This window comes from Macrotis lagotis, chromosome 3 (genome assembly GCF_037893015.1).
Source record: "Macrotis lagotis isolate mMagLag1 chromosome 3, bilby.v1.9.chrom.fasta, whole genome shotgun sequence".
Lineage (NCBI taxonomy): Eukaryota > Metazoa > Chordata > Mammalia > Peramelemorphia > Peramelidae > Macrotis > Macrotis lagotis.
The window spans coordinates 216,746,792-216,766,659 of NC_133660.1; the positions used below are offsets into that span (position 1 = coordinate 216,746,792).

The 19,868-nt window shown below is 37.0% G+C and overlaps 1 protein-coding gene across 3 annotated transcripts in view; it reads right to left on the reverse strand.

The window, feature by feature from the left end:
• ABLIM2 (actin binding LIM protein family member 2) overlaps positions 1-19,868 on the reverse strand; it is a 235,014-nt gene that overhangs the window by 57,124 nt on the left and 158,022 nt on the right. For 2 of the 3 annotated variants that reach the window (XM_074229842.1, XM_074229840.1), the window contains exons 13-14: positions 8,513-8,614; positions 7,016-7,069 (exon numbers count right to left, since the gene is read on the reverse strand). The exons of the other annotated variant lie outside the window; for it this stretch is intronic. In XM_074229842.1, coding sequence (XP_074085943.1) covers positions 7,016-7,069; positions 8,513-8,614 — 156 coding nt within the window. The remainder of the gene's footprint in view (positions 1-7,015; positions 7,070-8,512; positions 8,615-19,868) is intronic. 3 annotated transcript variants of the gene reach the window in all.

Genomic DNA, 19,868 nt, shown 5'->3' on the forward strand with positions numbered 1-19,868 from the left:
CAAGGACTGATTTTCATGATAGCAGGTTCTCTGCCACTGTAGGGCTTTAAATTTCATGGCCCCTTGTTGAGGATGGTGTAGAGAGGATTCATGCTTCAAGTTGTACTAGTTAATCTCTAAGCTTCCTGATCAACTCTGAGAATCTGCAAATCTAAATATCTAAATATTAAAGAGAAAATAAATTGGAAAATACAAGGACTGAAATGATTTAGATAAATTCATGAGTTGCAGAGACATAATGGATAATTAAATCAAATCGTGCTATCTTGAGTATATCCTTCAGTTTATAATCAGCAAGAATAACAATCCTTCCATATAGTACATTCTCTGATGTTCCAGTCAAAGATAGAGTTTTGGCTTCAACTACTGGGATTGCAGAATGGATGATATAAGGTCTTCAAAAGAGAATGTACCTGTTTGTTGAAGAAAACAACAACCAATCTTGTTTACTACTGCCAGACTAACTTTTCTTAAATAGCCTTTTCATCATAATGTTCTCTGAAAAATCTTTAGTGACTTCCTAAAGTAGGAAGCTCATTGTCCAGTATCTTCTGTTCAATACCATCTAGTGAACTGTGTTTATTTAGTTCTATGAATCATATTGAAAAACTTAATTACATACATTCCAAGGATCACCAGCATGGTGAAAGGCCTTAAGATCATTTCTTATAAGGATCAGCTAAAGGAAATGGAATTTTGGGTTAGATGAGAGAAGGCTTGGGACACGATAGATGCCTTCAAAAGTGGTAGGTGGTGCAATGGATAGAGGGCTGGACCTGGAATTAGGGAGATGTGTTTAAATATGGCCTCAGGTACTTACCAGCTGTGGGACCTTAAATAAGTCATTTACTTTTGTCTGCCTTGGTTCCCTCATTTGTAAAATGAGAAAACAGAAATAAGAGTATATTCCTCCCAGTGTTGTAAGGATCAAATGAGATATTTAAAAACTTTAATGTCCTATATCAAGGTTAACTAGTTCACTATTAGCTTAAAGGCTATCCTATGTAGGGAAAAACTTCCTAACAATTACAACTGTATATATTTAGAATAGGCTATCATGGGAGGAAGTGACTTCTCCATCAATGGAAATATGAAAGTAGAGAAGAAGTGACAACTTACTGGGAATGTTGTAGAGGGATTGCTCATGTTGAACTTGCTGACCATTTATGTTCCTTCCAAATCTGAGAGACTGTGGTTCTGTGATAACTTAGTTGATTTTCAAAACCCTATGTATAATCTTGACAGCTAGATTGGAACAATTGATAGAGGAAAATGTGCTTGGAATCATGAGACCTTTCTTCATGAATTCAAATGCGGCCTCAGAGGCTTAAAACCTATGTGACTGAGCAGATCAATTAATCCTATTTACTTCAGTTCCTCATTTATACTGGAGAAGGAAATGGCAAACGATTTTAGTATCTTTGCCAAGAAAATCCCAAATGGAGTCATGTTTTCAGGACACAACTGAACAGCACCAACAATGTATAACCTTTTTTCCTGCTATTTGATTGCTCTTCTCCATGAAGTCACTATGCTCATTCACATCTATGTATCTTTGCTTGCATTGTTTTCTGACTCGAACGTCCTTCTCTGTCCCTTTCTCCATCTTCATTCTACTGATCTTTCTTCCATGAAGTTTTTCTTCCCTAATTAGTGAAGCTCTCTCTTCTCAATTCCTACTCCATTTAAAGAAGATTCCACATTTTGTTCTCTTAACCACTGATTACTAGTTGGGTTTCTGCTCAAGTACAGCTGTCTCCCTTTTAATACTCCTTAGCAGTGACAAGAAGCTATCCACAGATGTAGATCTTTCAAATCTAGAGGAAAGGGTTATCCAGAAATACTAGACACTGGCACAGTCATTATGTTGAGTGATTAAAAATGGAATTATACCTCATATCATTCGGACCCTCAGTTACTTGGACTCTTGTCCAATCATCTTAGACCGTGCGTGTCTGTTTTGCGTTTTGAAAGCTAGATGGTCTTGTGGATTATATGGTCACTATCGTTCCTTCTACATTTCACATTATTACATCTGTGATACTGTATCAACCTGGGACACCTGGATCTTGAGGGTTATTTCCTTATGAGTGACCATTCACTTTTTACTGTTTACCCTTTTGTTTTTAATAATAAAACAAAGTAAAACTGTCATTTACTTTTGACCTTTTATTACCAGAACCATTATTATGGCAGACAGCCTCCACCCAGACCCAGAGTCAGATATATTATGGACATAAATAGAGGAAACTAAGTTCCTTTTCCTACTAAAACAATTATAAGCAACAACCATTTTACAAACAAGCTATTTCATATTTAAAGAAAAAGGGAAAATGTTGACAATAATGACTTTTCTGACTATGTGGAACACTAAGTTTCTATGGAACACAGAACTGTTGGGATGAAGGTTCTGAGAGATAGCATCAATATATATTTTTCTCCTTTGAATCTTAATCATGATTTTTTTATTATAAAACTGATTATATATGGTAATTATTTGGTAAGAAAAGAAGTTCAATTTCCTTATTCTGGAGCTTTTAAATGAGTCTGACTATTCCTTTATTTTTCTCTTCTGTTCCCAAACTCTCTAAATCAATATTGAAAGCATTTATTAGTTAATTTCACTTCTAAATATTTTTGGCTAAATTAAATTGGAAAAAAAAGCTTCATGAGCTTTAATTTTTCAAGATAAGTCAAGTCATTGGTAAAGTGAATAACTGAATCCTCATTCCCTTTCTCAGCTGTTTTATTCTTTGCTGTGACATCCAACTAAGAAGGAAAAACTGGAAACCCAGTTCTCATTGTCTGTCTATTATTATTAGGCTAACATTAAATGTTTTCCAGTGTGGCAGAACATCATAGGACTTCAAGTCTGGAAGGAATCCTGGTTACCCTATATTCTATATCCTTTATTTTTAGGGAAGAGGAAACTGAAGTTCAATGAGGGGAAAATGACTTGCCTAAGGTCATAAAAAATAATTAGTGGAGTCAGTATTCAAACCCAAACTCTCAGACTCTATTCTAAATCTCCTTCTGGTACATCATTCTTTTGAATAACTAAGAACTAGTGTTCCTGTTTCTATAACAATATGTTCATTCTTTTAAAGTGGTGACTCATTGGGATTCCTGAGAGCAACAATTTCTAAGCTTCAGACAGCATGGCACCTTGTAATGAAGAGGATGTCAACAGCGTGGCTGGGGATGTTGTACATAGCAGGAGATGGTCCTAAGGTTAAGTCTAACTTTTTAAAAAATTAATTAAAAAACACACTCAGTAAAAAAAAACCTTTTAACAAGAAAATAGAACACATAGAACATTTTATATATTTGAAAAAAATAACCATTTCTAGGCAAAAAGTCTTGTGGGATGTCAGACTTTAGAATACTTCTCACACAGAATCTGGGGTTTTGTAACTCAAAAGCTGTCCTAGTTTCTATTTTTTCAGGACTGCTCTAACATGGCAAGCTAATTTTTTTAAAGAAACAAAATTTCTTCCAATTTGATTTCAACAAAAGCACTGCCAGAGGCTATTGGCTATTTCAGTGAGAAGAATTGTCATTTATCTTCCTTCTGAATGTAAAGATTGATAAGTTTCCATCTAGGAGCTTCGCTAGCCTGACCCCTCAGATAAGAGAAGAAACAAAACCGAAGGAAAAAATGAATAATATCAAAAAACTTTACTAGGCCACAAAACATCTAACTTACTTTTTTCCTGAGATCTAGTGATATAATTGACTTTGGCAGAAGTGATAAGTAGTAGTCTCCAAGGTCAACTATGTCTGTGTGTGTGTGTGTGTGTGCACACACACACACACACCATATATATATATATATATATACACACACACACACATACACCACATACTTATATATTATATATTTACATATTACACACACACACACACACACACACACAAACTCTTTTTGTTTGTTAAGGTCAATTAATACAGACCATTTCAGGGCAACCAAAATCATATTTCTGTCTTCACAGTCAACAAACAAATTCAGCTCTCCAATGGAGAATCTCTGGGGAAGAAGGACACAACCAAGAGGGAACCAAAAGACTCTTGGCTACAGTGTCATTCATAGAGTAGCAAATGCCCTCCCTTGGAAATAAGATGGTGAGCCAGAATAAATATCTCCTGGTGCCATCATGTTCTGGTCATCTGGTGGAAAGAACCAGTGGACTTAGAATCAGAACAAGGAGTCTCACTTCATCTGTAAAGTGGGCATGGCAATATATATGTTCTAAGACTTTGTTGTCAAAGTTCTTTGTAAGATCTTATATTTTATAGTATAGGAATTATTATTATTTCTAACCCCCTTTCAGCTTCTCTGAGAAATTAATATGGAGTGTATAATGCAAGGAAATTTGTGTGGAGGGACCTGCATGTCCAGGTCTTATTTGAAGTCTGTATTTTCTTGGAGTGAGTGCCTCAGATACTACCTCAAGAAAGCTGGTTTTTCTACCTTCTGGCTTGCTCAGAAGGAGGGATAACTGATGGGGCTTTGTTGGTATGGGTATATCTATTTGTGGTAAAGGGAATTGGAAGAGGGATGAGGGTCTATTTTGCTAGACTTGAATTTACTTGAAAGTAAAATCAGTTGCCCCAAATTTCCACTCAGTAAGGGTCTTCAAATCAAAAGTTGGATGACTGCTTATTGGACACTTTGCAGGGGTGATCCTTATTCAGGTATGAGTCAGACTAGAAGGCTTCCCATGTCCCTTATGATAGACATTCTGAGACTATAGTAAATATTAGACACCTAACTTAATCCATGACCTAATTCTTTTTTGTCAATTATATGCAGAATGGTATCTTTTAAAAAATAGATTTGATGAGGATTTAGATAAGATACAAATTAATACACAAATCAAAAACATGAAAAAAACTGGATTTAGAATTTTCAGCCTACAAACTCTACCTCTCCATCAAGAAAAGTCAATAAAATACATTTTAAGCTTCAACATTTCAACTCTCTTAGATTAGTACTTGACAGAGGAGGGACTTACCACCTACATGAGGAAACCCACTTAGTGTGATGTAGAGAGAGGAGCACTAGATTTAGAGTCAGGGAGCTTGCATTTGAATCCAAATTTTGACACTCCTGAGGTGACCTTGGGAAAGTAACTTAACCTCTCTAGGCCTCAGTTTCTTCATCTAAAAAATAATGGAATTTGAAACTAGACAATTTCAAAGATGTCTTCCAGTTATAAATTCTGAAATCCTATTAATACTTTTTTTTAGGTTTTTGCCAGGCAATGGGGTTAAGTGGCTTGCCCAATGCCACACACAGCTAGGTAATTATTAAGTGTCTGAGGCCTAATTTGAACTCAGGTACTCCTGACTCCAGGGTGGGTGCTCTATCCACTATGCCACCTAGCTGCCGCCATTAACAATTTTTAATAGCAGTAATGAATATTTTTAAGCCTTTCCACTCAAAGTATTTAAATTAAACTCATGGTTCAGTATCCTACATAGGATCTTGGAATTAGAAGGAACCTCAAAGTCATTAAATCCAATCTGTCCTAGAATAAGAATATATTCAATCTAGGCATCCTTATGCGAAGATTTCATTTATTTATTATTTGATTTCTCCAGACCTCAGTTTCTCTTCTGGAAAATGAAGGAGTTGGGCTAAATTATCACCAAGCTTCCCTTCAAATCTGACTTTCTGTCTACCTTGCTTTAAAACCTCTATTTCAGCTCTAACTTGTGGTGATTCTATGATTCATTGATTAAGAGAAAAGTGTGGAAGAAGTCACTTGACACAATTTAAAAAATATATATTTCCCAACCTGGGGAGAGGAAAGAAAACTTTTACAAGGTGTAGCTCATTTATAACCAAGTAATTTATTTTGGTCTCCAGTGGCAATAAATAGAGTGAATTAAAACTCTTCCCTCATTCTCCATTCATACCCCCACCCTTAGAATAAAGTTAAATTACATTAGTTGGTCATGAAGTCAGTCAATATCTATTTCTGGGTACCAATTAGATTTCTTTTAGTGACCCTAAAATATCTTTGCTCCCTTCAAGAGACATAAAGAGAATAAATCTGTGTTTTTATTTGTATTTGGAACTCCCAGGTTGGCATCTTTTCTTCAATTTATAATCTAATAGAATTTCCCAAAGAAATGTCCTGGTTGCTTTGGCTTAAAAAATCATAAATCAATAGCATCTATGTTATATTTTTATTTGTTTTGTTAAACATGTCCTAATTCTATAATTTTTTCTGGTTTGAGAAGTTTTGTGGTTGTGAATTGCACACCTTTGTGTTGACATTGTGAGGCTAAGTGACTCATCCAGGGTCCCACCAACAACCTTTAAAAATGGGGTATAGGGGCGGCTAGGTGGCGTAGTGGATAAAGCACCGGCCTTGGAGTCAGGAGTACCTGGGTTCAAATCCGGTCTCAGACACTTAATAATTACCTAGCTGTGTGGCCTTGGGCAAGCCACTTAACCCCATTTGCCTTGCAAAAAAAAATGGGGTATGAGTCACAATTATAAGATAAGAATTTCTCAGATTGTGGATTTTGCTTGACTGGAAATCTAAAAGCACCTTTACATTTGCATATTATGGATTTAAGTTAAAAAATTTTCAGAGGTTTTGTTGAGTAACTATTCATATACTGACTTTCCCTGTAGTTTCTGAAAATAATGACTCTTAAGATCCTAACAGTGACTTAATATAATTCACATTTAGATAATGCCTCAGAATCACAGGCCTTAAAGCTAGTTAAGATATCACCTTTGAGAGCATACCATCCATTATTCTACATATGGCAGCCAGAGAAGAAAATTTTAAGAGGCAGAGGCATGATTCAAACCCAGGCCTTCTGACTCCAAATCCAGTGCTCTTGCCAGGAAACCAGAAATCACAGCTGACTCTGTTGAGTTGAAATGATCATTAGAACAAAAGATTTGATTCAGTGTAAATAGGAATACAGAAGACATGCAGAAAGTAGCCGCAACAACAATGAAAACCTGAAGGAAGAGGAAAGCAGACACTACCATTCTGTTTGTAGATGGGGGGTTTCCTATAGATGTTATCTTTTACTCCAGAGTCTGAGGAGGAGGAAAGAAAAGAGGAAAGAACAAAAAAAAGTGAACAAGCAGTTGTAACAATTTCTACTCTATTTCTTAAAACAAAACAAAACAGCTTCATTTCTTATTCCTCACACACTTTAAAATCACTTTAATGACTTCCTGCCAATTGAGTAATTAAAAAAAAGATCCTTACACAGAAAATTAAATAGAACATCTATTGCTGAATTAAGTCACTGTATGTTCCCAGTTTTAAGGTGGCAATAATGGAAGTTATAAGTTTAGACATATTAAATACTTTAAGGCTTTTCTCCAGTATAGGAATTTAATGCTGAAATCCAACCAGCATCCACATTTCTACTTCTGTAAATAATTCTAATTCCTTTACACTTTACAACTTAGAAAATGCTTTCCATACAACTCTACATAAAGGGATAGTGCAGCTAGCATTATCCCTATTTTCTATATGAGGAAACTAAGGGTCATTTCCTATCATGAAAAAGAAATGACACTTTAGGAGTGAGACTTTAAAGAGCTTTAAAAAGCACAATTACAAAGAAAAATATGTGCACTCTTTTTGCCCCACCTATTTGATCCTATCTATCTGCTGGCATGGCAGGGTTGAAGGAAGTGTATAGTAGGCATGTTGACCCTTGGCCAGTTTGATACCTCTGCCACCATAAAGAGGATTCATTTTCAGGAAAAGGATAGTGTGAGATCAGGACAGACTTGAGAGGGGAAATCTTTCCTTTTGGCGGGGAAAGGCGGCCATAGGTCTAATGAACAATTCAAGAGAAGGAGGAGGCCAGAATTCAGGTCAGATCAGAAACTGGAGTTTCTCAGTAATACCAGTCTGAGATAAAGTGAGGAACCAGAGATAAAACATAGGTGTCAAGCCAGGATAATCTTCCTAGTATGAGGAGACCCATGGTTTCGGGGGAAATGGGGGTTTGTCTTTTTAATTAATTTAAGTCTTGTCTTTGTTAGTGGCAGTGAGTATTCTCTGGCCCCTCCTTTCACCCATTTCTAGTCTCCAAGGGCTCTTTTCTTGCCTTTTTATAGTTTTTTTTTTTTTTTTGCAAGGCAATGGGGTTGAGTGGCTTGCCCAAGGCCACACAGCTAGTTAATTATTAAGTGTCTGAGACCAGATTTGAACTCAGGTACTCCTGACTCCAGAGCTGGTGCTCTATCCACTACGACACCTAGCCACCCCTAAGGGCTCCTTTCTTGTATGTCCCTGCTGTGTCCATGAGACACCATTAGAATCTCTTCTCCCCCAACATCATGCCCCTTCCCTCTCCGGAGTTCATAGTAAAAAAAAAAATTATCTTTTTTTCCAGTCTTCATTCTGTCACTCACACAGTAAACTCAACCCCCCCTCCCAGCCCCCAACAAGATAGGAGAGAACAAACAGATCATGAGGACAGGGCAGTAAGATGCCAAAGCAGAGCCCTGAATGCCTACCTGGCACATGGAAATGTCTAGGAGCCTGCTGATAGGTAGAAGGTGAAGGTTTGCTGTCTGAATACATGGATAAACTGGGAGTGCTCCGGCCACTTTCACTGCCTCCAAAGGGAAGAGCAAAGAAAGCAGATAAAAGGAGAAAAAAAATGGAAAAGCAGAGTATTTCAAGCACAGAAAGCTTATTTACAACAGGCCTGATCTCCTATCATGATGCTGGCCAAACTCCATAAACTTAGCATTTGTCCAAAGTTTGAGACCAGGCCCAATTGACTTGCTAATCCAACATTTAATCAGGTTTGGACATAGGAAATGCAGAAAGTGTGACCTATAAATACACATTCAGGTTAAGATATTGCCCCAGTGGAAAACTGCAAAGCAGTAGGATGGTGACTGCTTAGATTGTTAGATGACTTGGCAAGGAACTTAGCAGCTAGACTTGATTATATATATATATATATATATATATATATATATGTATGTATGTATATATGTATATATCCTCAGGACTTTTGATCACTTATCAGACAGCCCTGTGGAGTTTGCTCTCAATGTACATTTCCCAGATTCAATACATTTCTTTTGTAGATTTTTGAGATTCAAAAATATCATTTGCACTGTCTTTGTTCTTTTCATCCAAACACACAGAAGGTTGTCATTTTTCTTAAGAATCCACAAGAGAATTTGAAATGGCAATGAAGACCACCAATTTAAAAGTTATTTTGGATAATCTGAGATCAACTGAAGACCTCAAGGGAAAGGATTTCTTACCTTCTCAAGCTAAATTTTATTTGGTATGTTGAAGATAAAACATCTTCCAACTCTACTTTATCTTCTCCAATTTCTTTTTAATGCCAGTAAAGTTGGATTACCAAGTCAAAAATTAATAATGCCATAGCCAATTGGGCAAAATTGTACCTAGGTAAATAACAATATACCAAATGGATCAATTTACCAGATGCTTATTTGGGTTTTTTTTTAACTAAATAGGAAAAAAGTCTAATTTGATTGTCATTCAATTATTCTTAAAGGAGTTCTCTATGGCATTATAGCACAGCTTGGCAAATTAAAAGTACAGCTCATATTTGGAAAGGGATTGGGAAGAAGGAAGGAAAAGAGGTACTGAAAAACATCAAACTGCAGTTCAAAAGCAACTGGAAGCTGCACATGAAATTGTTATCCCCAAAGCCTCTGAGAGAATCATTGAGTGAGGATGGAATGTAGAGTTGATGACAGTTAATGGTGAAGCTTTTGGCGAGATGGGCTCAGGCTACAGCGTGAACTAACAGCCCCATGGAAGTGCGCGGCCAGGTGATGGGAGGGGTGAGAGGGACCCTTGATAGAATGATGACCATGCCCACAGAAAGAGGTGCCAAAACACAGGTGGGAAGGGTGGGAGTTGGCTGACTCATCCTCTTCTGCTGGGAGAGTGTGGAACTGACCACTTTACTGACTAAGTCTGGAGAGTTCTCTCAGGTACTTTATCATTCATTTCCATTTCCTAAAATATATTTCTTTGATTTCTACTTCTATGATGGTATCTTCATGTATATCTTCAGGTATCTGAACTTCATAACCAATCCTTTCAAATCCCTGAGTATTTACAGATCTAGTCAGGCCCCTCAGGTCTAATGGGCAAAACTAGAAGGATATCAAGCCAAAGAAAGGCTTTTTTGGATTTGGATTGGTTTGTCCTGGTCTATGATTTCACTGGAATAGAATTTCCTATTAAAAAAATTCCTTTTGCCGATTCAGATTGTTACCTGCTTTGCAACTTAAAGTTTTGGAGCTGATGACACACAGTAACTCATCCAAGTGTCACATAGCAGGTATATGTTACATGGAGGTGGGACCTAAACACAAATCTTCCTGATTTCAAGACCAGATCTTTATCCACTTTAGAGAGTACCCCACCTGAAATGATCTGGCCTTACCTGCTTATACAAATCTTATTTTTTGCCAAACAGCCATCATATCCATATCTAGAGAAAACCTGAGTCAAACTTTATATGTTTTTTTCCTATGTCTTGACCTATCACAAAGAACAAGGTAAAAAGGAAAGAAATAAGGGTTTTAAAATATAATAACATTTTTTTTGCTGAAGTTAGAGTTAAGTGGAATATTTCTCAGGAACTTTTTACAGTGAAAATCACGCAATTCATGTAAGTGATCTTCTTTGAGTCTCCAATCCTGATATCTACTGATCTCCAGGGTAACCAACTTTCTCAGTGACCAGCAGAATAGAAGCTCCTTGAGGGTAAGGACTATCTTATTTTTATATAGATATGTAGTGATTGATTGATTGACTTCAGAACCTGAATCAGATTTTCTTTATACTCCATCTCCTGCCATTAATTCTTTAATTTCCTTCCACCTGAAAGTTTCCTTTACTTTCTTGCCCTATTTCAGTCACTGATTAGCATGGACCACTCATTATATCTCATCTTTTGGAATGGTACCAACTCTGAAACTCTACCCTCTTACCATAGACTCCTTATATCCTTTTTTTTTTTCACTTATGCTTAATCTACTTTCAAATCTTGCCAGAATATCCAGTTTTTTGGACATCACTTTTTCCTGAATTTAAATAAACAACACTCGCTTCATTTGCTAGGGGAGGACTGGCTACTTAAATGTGTCTTTAGTTATTACTTTAAAATTCCTTGTCCTCCTGACTTTGCATCATCCCTAATTTGAACATCCTTATCTCTGGGTAAACTTCATAATTGATTTCTTGTTCCTACTACAGGGCTACTGAGTGAATGAATGGATTAAATCAGGAAATTGCATTGGCTTCAACATTTTTATTACATAAACTTAGTTAAGTCCTCAATGCTGCTGGCTAATCCTTGTACTCTAGACCATCAACTATTTATATCATTTCCTGCAGCATATTACAAACCTCATCTTTTGTCCTTCCTAACTAGCGAACCCATCTCCAAGTCCTACAAGGAGAATCAAAATGGTATAATGGGAAAGGGCAATGAATTTTAGTCTCTAAGGGCCTCAGTTTGAGTCCCAGTTTTCTTAATTGTGTGGTAAGTCACTTAACTTTTATGAGCCTCATTTTACTCATCTGTAATATTGGACTGGATGACCTCTTTTCAAGCTTTATCTGCTATGAGCTCTGAAGATAACTCTTCTTCCTACTTCAATGAGAATATTGAAGCCATTAATGAACCTGTACTAAAAAATGCAGAAAAGATAAATTTAAAGACAACGAGAGAAAGCAGATACAAAAGAATAGCATTGTTCTGTAAGAAGAGGTTTTCAATGCTAGATCTCCTTGGTACAATGAATACTACTGGAGACAAAAGACTAAGTTAGCTACATTGAGGGCAAGGGGAAAATCAAATAAAGGCTAAAACTGCTACAAGAAGTGGGTATAAGAGAAGGCAGAAATATACAACTCTTTGCTTTATTTCCTTCTAAGGAGAATGATCTTTGAACTAGAATGGAAGGACAAAAATGATTTCACATGGAGTTGTAAATAAAAGCTAAATGCATGGGTATCTACACTCAACAAGACCCTCTAGTCACAAGGCCCAGAGACAAGGAATAGACGTCTCATTACAGAGTTTCTCTTGATTTTTTTTAATAAAGGAAAATAGAAAAGATTCTATAAGACTAGACAGGAACAAATATTGGATCTTTTTATGAAAGAAGGAAAGCAATATATTCCTCTAACTATAAGGCTCGTGAGATTGATTTTGATTGTTAGTGAAATTCTAAAACATTCTTAAGGAGATGGCTACTAAATATTTAGAAAGGGAAATAATGCTTACTAAAAGTTGTATGAGTTCATCAAGAATAGGTTATTTTAAAAGAATCTTGTTTCTTTTGTTGAAAGGATTATTACCATATTAGATCAAAAGTATGCCATAAATATATCTTACTTAAATTTTAGTAAGGAATTTTACAAACTTTTCCCTATGAATAATAATGTTTTTGTTTTTCATTCTCAAAGAAGACCATGACACCAGGGAGGGAGGTGATACCATGACAAGCATGTGAATTAGATCTGAGTGAGGGGGTGCTGTGCTAAATCACCAACCTCACTTTTGCCTTTGGAGCCATCTGGATCCCTTGGTCAGGTGTGAATCAAGACAACTGGAGATGACCCTGGATGCAAGGGAATCAGGGTTAAGTAACTTGCCCAGGGTCACACAGCTTGTTAGTGTCCAGGGTCTGAGGCCAGATTCAAACTCTGGTCCTCCTGACTCCAAGGCCAGTGCTCTACCTGCTATGCTAGCTAGCTGCCCTAATATATGAATTCAGATACACAATGGAGGACTATATTAGATGATCAAATATGAATCTGAAACATCTTGAAATGTTAGAAAAATGGGCAAAATCTAATTAGGTAAGTCAAGAGGGACAAGAATCAATTTCTATATGAACACAATAAGAATATAAGATGGGGGGGGTTAGACAAGAATTAATGGGAAAAAAAACCTGAGTGTTTTAGGGGAATACCAAACCAGTAAGAGTTAACAGTAATTACATAAGAGTCAAAATATCTAATATAATCTTAGGTAACATGAATAGAAGCAATGTATTCACAATGGGAGAGCTCACAGACCATCCTGGAAGTATTCAGTTTGGGTAGGACACATTTGAAAAGATATTGACTTATGGGGGATAATGAACAGAATGTAGGAGGAACTGGAAAATATACTCCATGAAGATCAAAAGAAGAAATTGGGGATTTTTACATTGGAGAAAAGATTTATAAGGATGTGACTTTGTTTTCAAGAATTCATTTATCATGTTGAAAAGCGTAATTGTTACATCTATTTTATTTTTCTTTCTGATTTAAAAGGACAAAACAAGGAAAAATGAGAAGTTTTAGGGGGGGGGATTAAGTTTAATATAAAGAAAAATTGTCACAATTAGAGTTAACAAAAGTAGAATGGTCTGCCTGGGAACATAGTGGGCTTCTTCTTATTGGAAATTTTTGAGGAAAGTTAGACGATCATTTCTTGGATATATTTCAGAGGTTTTTTATGTAAAGTATATGTAAAGTATAAAGTTGGACATTCAGTGATTCCATGGCATTTTCAAGATCACACAGCTATGAAATATCAGCCCTGGGATTCCAAACTTGAACCACGAAGTTCAAATTTAGATTCTGCAGTTTCACTTTTATACTATGTAGCTTTTTTTTAGGTTTTTGCAAGGCAATGCTTGCCCAAGGCCATACAGCTAGATAATAATTAAGTGTCTGAGGCCCGATTTAAACTGAGGTCCTCCTGACTCCAGGGCCAGTGCTCTATCCACTATGCCACCTAGCCGCCCCTATGTAGCTTCCTAAACAATAATACAAATAGAATATGAAAACAGAGCCTTAGAGTTTATAAAAGTCCCTTTCTCACAACCATTCTGTGAGCAAAGTAGTGCAAGCTTTATTATCTCCACATCTAGATGAAGTAGAGACTCAGAGAGACCCAGGGAGGTAAATGACTTGTTTAAGGTTACATAGCTAAGAAGGGTCAGAGTTAGGACTTAAAACTTGGCCATACATGATTTTTTGACTTCATATTCTTCGTTCTTGCTACTTCCTTTTACAGAGAATTTGCTTTTCCAAATCTGAAGAAGTCTAGAAAAGTTTTTCAAGTTACATTTTGGAACTTTTTGAAGAGGTCACAGAGTCAGGGCAAATTTCTAAGCGGAATACTAATCTATAAGGTAGTTCTACCATTATAGATGAATGAAATTGTGGGTAGCTTCTCTGTATTTTATTTAATTTTAGTGATAATTCTATTTTGACTTATTAGTCACTTTCTAACAAACAACCTCTCCAATGTAAGATCTTGAAATTGAAAAACAAAAATTAAGCAACAGCATTTTATACAATGACTAAATACATTGTGAGCAATCTACCTAACTTTTTATAACTTCTATTTATGTATTATGTTAAAGTGTCCAAGTTGTTTCATTCACCATAATCATGGGAGATGGATAAGACAAGGATTATTACCCTAATATTTACAAAGGAAGGAAGATCGAGAGGGGGTTGTGATTTGATTTATTCAGGGTCACACAGGTAGGCAGCGAGGCCTGGAACTATTATTTGAATCTTCTGTCTGTTTTTCCCCCATTATAACTGTCCCCCCTTTAAAAAAAAGTGCCTTAGTAGTGAAAGGATTATTATTTGTCTTTGAAAGAAAAAAATTTCTTTGGAAAGAAATAATGGAGAGTTACCAAGTTAGAAGAGTTTCTTTTAGGAGCCTTTTATTCATAAAGAAGGGCAAAATTCCCAGACAACTCTCATATTATGAGCAAGTGATGGGACTGAAACACATTCCAAAACCTTTATGAACTCTGAACATTAAAACTGGAAGGGAAATTTAGACACCATCTAGTTCAACCTTCTTCCTGTAAAGATAAGAAATTGAAGTCCAGGAAGGTAAAGTATAAATTATAATTTTACATTTGTATAGTGCTTTAAGGTTTAAAAAGCACTTTATTCACAGACCTTTAAAATAGGTAATAAGGCATTGTATTAATATTGCCATTTTATAGATGAGGGAACTGAGTCACCAGTTAAATGACTTTCTCAAGGTCACAAAGTTACTAAAAATGTAGCTAGAGGCCCAACTTAGGACTGATCCAATGCTGCAGGAAAGACATTAATTTCACTAATTCTTTTCAAACTATAGAATTCAGTCAAATGATTGGAAGCTACAGGGAGCCAGATTGCTGCTGAAAAGAAAAAAAAATCTATCTACCTATTAGTCATTGTCTAATATGAGGTTTCTCAAAATATCTCTCTAACATGAAGTGTTGGGTACAATGAAGAGGGGAGTCATAGTGGGTTGACAAGATAACTAACCTCCGAAGTTCCTACTAACTTAGGAGAGTTTTTGACTTCATTTGGCTGTAAGCAGGAACCTACTGTAGACATTTTTAATATCATTTAAATAAGATGTTTAGCATAATGCAGCTTTAGCCAAATACTCCTCAGGATTAAGATGTGTATAGCTTGGCAGTAAGCCTTCTTAGTAGACCTTACTGGCATTAACATCAGGTCAGAAAAAATAAGAAGAGCCCAGGATTTGCACAGCAAGAAATTATGTCCTTGAAGAGGCCTTAGTTAGTGGAACATTAAGGATAAAGAAAGCCAGCTACCTTACCCTGAGGATTTTTATATAGTAACTAGTGTCTTTGGAAAAGTGGTTAACTATGTATGTATGTAGTTAGGATTGCAGGCAAGCCTTTGGGGCTCAGGGAAGGGGTTGAATTTGCTTTCCCTGGTTTTAGCCGTTTTATATCTGTTTTTCCCTGATGGGTTATTCCTGTGGGAAAGCACTTGGAAGAGCATTGTCTTGCTTCTGCATCTTCCTTCCCTGAGGAATAATGAGTACTGTGTCTGTGCTTAGAAATGGACCTTCCTTCATGAGAATCAAGGACAATATTCTGGAATGGGTGACACTGTGATGATCAGGTCATTCCAGACAGTCCAAGCTATGTTTCTTACATAGTGATTGTTCTGAGACTCTAGTCTCTGACTCCCAATTCCCTATCTCCCTCCAGGAAATGGCTGGTTGAGGGTACCAGCCTTAATAACTAATATTTGTATTACATGTTAATAAAGTCAAAGAATTCAAATTTAAAGCATCTACATTCTATCACCAAAACACAGAGATCATCCAAACAATCTGGAGAGGGGATGAGGAGTGAGGAACACCTCACTCCATTGGTTTCCAAGGTCTAGGGGTATTAACTACATACTTAAGCAGCACCTAGATTAAAGTATTTTTAAGTTAGCCAGAGGGAACCCTTTGTGTAACTGACTGTTAGCCAAATACCAAAGGCAAATTGTGAAGGCTGCTAGGGGGAGAGTGGCAGATAATCCCACGTATTTGTCTCATATTATTCTTACAATACAAATAAGTCAAGAGGGCTTGCTGGGCAAATCAACCATAAGCCAAGAGCTCTGTCTCCTGCAGCCCAACATACAAAGCCTTTCCCAAGTAAAACCTTGGAGAGCAACAAATGCCACAGATGCCAAGGGGACAATATCACACAATAGTACCCCAGATGTACCAGTAGTAGAGTGATAGGACACATAAGCTTCTCTAGGGCTGGGCCTGGGTCTTACTGCTCTCTTTGTACCTTCCATTTTGACAAGCTGAGGGCCCTGGGAGAAGTCAAAATGTATTCAGCCTTTTGAAGATAGTATCAAGAACTCACTAGTGACTAAGTAGTTTTTCTAGAATAAACTGAGCTAGTTGACTTTTTCAAATTTAAACGGGGACAAAATCTCTGGTGCACTGGATTTAAGAGTAAGGATGACTTGGGATCAAATCCTCTCTCGGGCACTTACTACTACCACTAGCTATATATCCATGGGCAAGTCTCCTGACTCCTCCAAGTCTCAGTTTCCTTATCTGTAACAATACTTAACTCATAGCTGTGTAGATCAAATGTGGCAATAGATGTCAGATATTTTGCCAACCTCAAAATACTGGGTCATTTAGTTCAACCTTCTCATTTGACAGATAACTGAGACTCACCAAGGTAGTGACTCCCCCTAAGGTCTCATAACTAATAGCAGAACTGGAAATGGAATCTGAACCCTCTGACTCCAAACCTAGAATCCTGAAGAGACATTGGAGCATGTTGATTCTTCCTTTATTTTCTTTTCTTTTTTTTAGGTTTTTGCAAGGCAAATGGGGTTAAGTGGCTTGCCCAAGGCCACACAGCTAGGTAATTATTAAGTGTCTGAGACCGGATTTGAACCCAGGTACTCCTGACTCCAAGGCCGGTGCTTTATCCACTACGCCACCTAGCCGCCCCTCTTCCTTTATTTTCAATCAAGGACTTATTTGCTTCAATACTTGAAGGCTCCCTGGTTTCCTTAGATTCAGGGATCCTTCCACCAACACCAGGCATGACTATTCCCTCCTTTATATTTATTAGTTCCTGTGACTGCTGAGAATCTTTGACCAGTTGGGCCCAATAGGAATCCCAGAAGGGTGAGGACTGTCTCATTTCTATATCCTCAAACTCTAGCCCAGTGCCTATCTTACAACGAGTTTAATGCTGAGCTGAAATGAAATGTTGTTGAATTACTATTTTGCTAGACTGATCTTTGGACAACAGATCTCCACAGTCCATCTTTGAGCCCATGTAAAAGCCTTTCCAGTCTAGTAGGATTTGTGCTGGTAGGGTCAACAAACCCCGGGTTAACTCTGGGGTGACTGATACATTCAATATTGGATAAGTGTCCAATGGAGATAAAAACACAAATTAAAATCAGACAATGCCTGCCCTCAATGAGCTTATGCTCAAAGGGAGAAGGAATATAAAAGCAACTGAAAAACCAGGAGTGAGAGGAAAGAAGATACTAAGTGTGGGGCATGATGGAGTACCAGGCGGGTTCCAAACCTCTGCACCCCTTCCTTAAATAAAAGCCCTTGAGCTCCTGCCTTCCAGTCATTAGGCCCAATCAGAGGAATGCTAATGAGAAGAGGTACAGCCCCTGAGGAGGATGCCTAGGTAAGTTTAGATTTTGAAAAATTCAGGTTTGGGAAGAACTTCTATTCTGAGAATTCCTCCAGGGTTTCTTGCCCACTCATCTATGAATAGGTGATATGAGTGCTTTAAGTATAAATAATAATGCCATAGCCAAAGCTTAAAGGGAAAAAAAGGACAGATACAGAATCAACAATGTCAGAACCTCTGCTGCTGCTTTTCTGTCCAGTTTATGCTATTTTCAGCAAAACCAACAAGCCCCTCTCCTCAAGAGGCTATGGACGGTCATTATGCATTTAGGAATCAATCAACAAGCAGTTTTTATACACCTACCATGTGCCAGACACTGTGTTAGGTGCTGGGGAAAGAAAAGTCAAAGTGAAATGATCCCTGCCCTCAAGTAGCTTACATTCTATCAGAAGAGATAGAATGTACACACCCATATGTGTGTATAAATGCTTACTAAATATATAAATGCAAAATAAATACAAGGGAATTTTGAAGAGGAGGTCACTGACATCTGGTAAGTGGGTTAAAGTCAACTAGATTGAGTGGTGGGACTCCAATTTGTATGTTGACTTTTGGATGCTTTCCTAGGATGCTTCCATCTAACTAGGACTATGACAACTAAAATGGCCAGAGTTATGGGTCAACTCCTCAAGCACTGCCACTTGAGATTACAGGTAAAAAAGGGTATTTAGAGAAGGGAAGAGAAATGAAGATCATGTATAACTGATCATCTGAACACATGACCACTTCCATTCTGGTTGAGCAGTTAGGGAGGGTATAGAGAAGAGGAAGCCAGAGGGAACAGAGCTAGTGTTGATTCAGGCCCACCCATACCTGTTGGCAAACAGAGAACATGTTCAGAGAATGGCCAGGTAGAATTCATTTGAGTGCATTTCAGGAGCATTTCAGTTATTAGTTAGATGTTAAGGGTGGGAGAAGAGAAGCTAAGAATTTTTTTTTAATTTTAAGAATTTTAAGGACATGAATCTAGACCTGTTGAATCAATGGTCTTTAAACTGACAGAGAAATATTTTGATCTGCTTTTCTCTGCAAATATTCTGAACTTTTCTTCTGGAATTGCATTTCTTAAGGTTCTGTCTATCTGTATTTGTAGCTGTAGCAATTCATAGCCATGTGATCTAGTTGAAAAATGTATAAACATTAAACATAATGAAAACTTCTCTTTTTGTTTTAAGTTTTCTAATCTAATTTTTTGACCTTAGAGTTGAGTAATTAGAAGGGTACAGAAAAACAGAAACAAACCTCAGATGAGGTTGTGGAAATGTCCAGGGTGTAATGATTTAAAGAATTTTCCTCTTAAATGGTGATCCAGGACCCTCCTAATGACCTTTCCACAGGGACATTAGGAAAGCAATAGCATTCTAGCCAAAAGTCCATTTGTTCATTCATTCATTCATTCATCTACTCATCCATCATCCATTTATTTATTTATTTAATTTGAAAAATTTTGAGTTCCAAATTCTCTCCCTCCCTTTAGTCTTTTCCTTACCACCTGAGAAGGAAGCAATATGATACCCATTCATATGTTTGCTTTTGGAGTTGGGATTTTTGTACATGATTGAGGACATATGATGACAGAACATGGATACAGAGAACTGATGAAAATATATTCCTATGTCTACCTTCTAAAACAATGTCTGTGACAGATTTGTAGAATCCTGGCTTTGGAGAGAGCACCATGGCACTTCCAAGTGAGGAAACATCAGTTATGAAATGTTAAATTCAGAATAGACCTTAGGTAAAATTGTTGTTTTTTATACAGTAATAAATAAACATATGCTTTATTTCTTGGAACCTTGAATCTGTTCTGCATGGGATGGTGGAGGGCAAAGGGGGTAGGGGAAGGAAT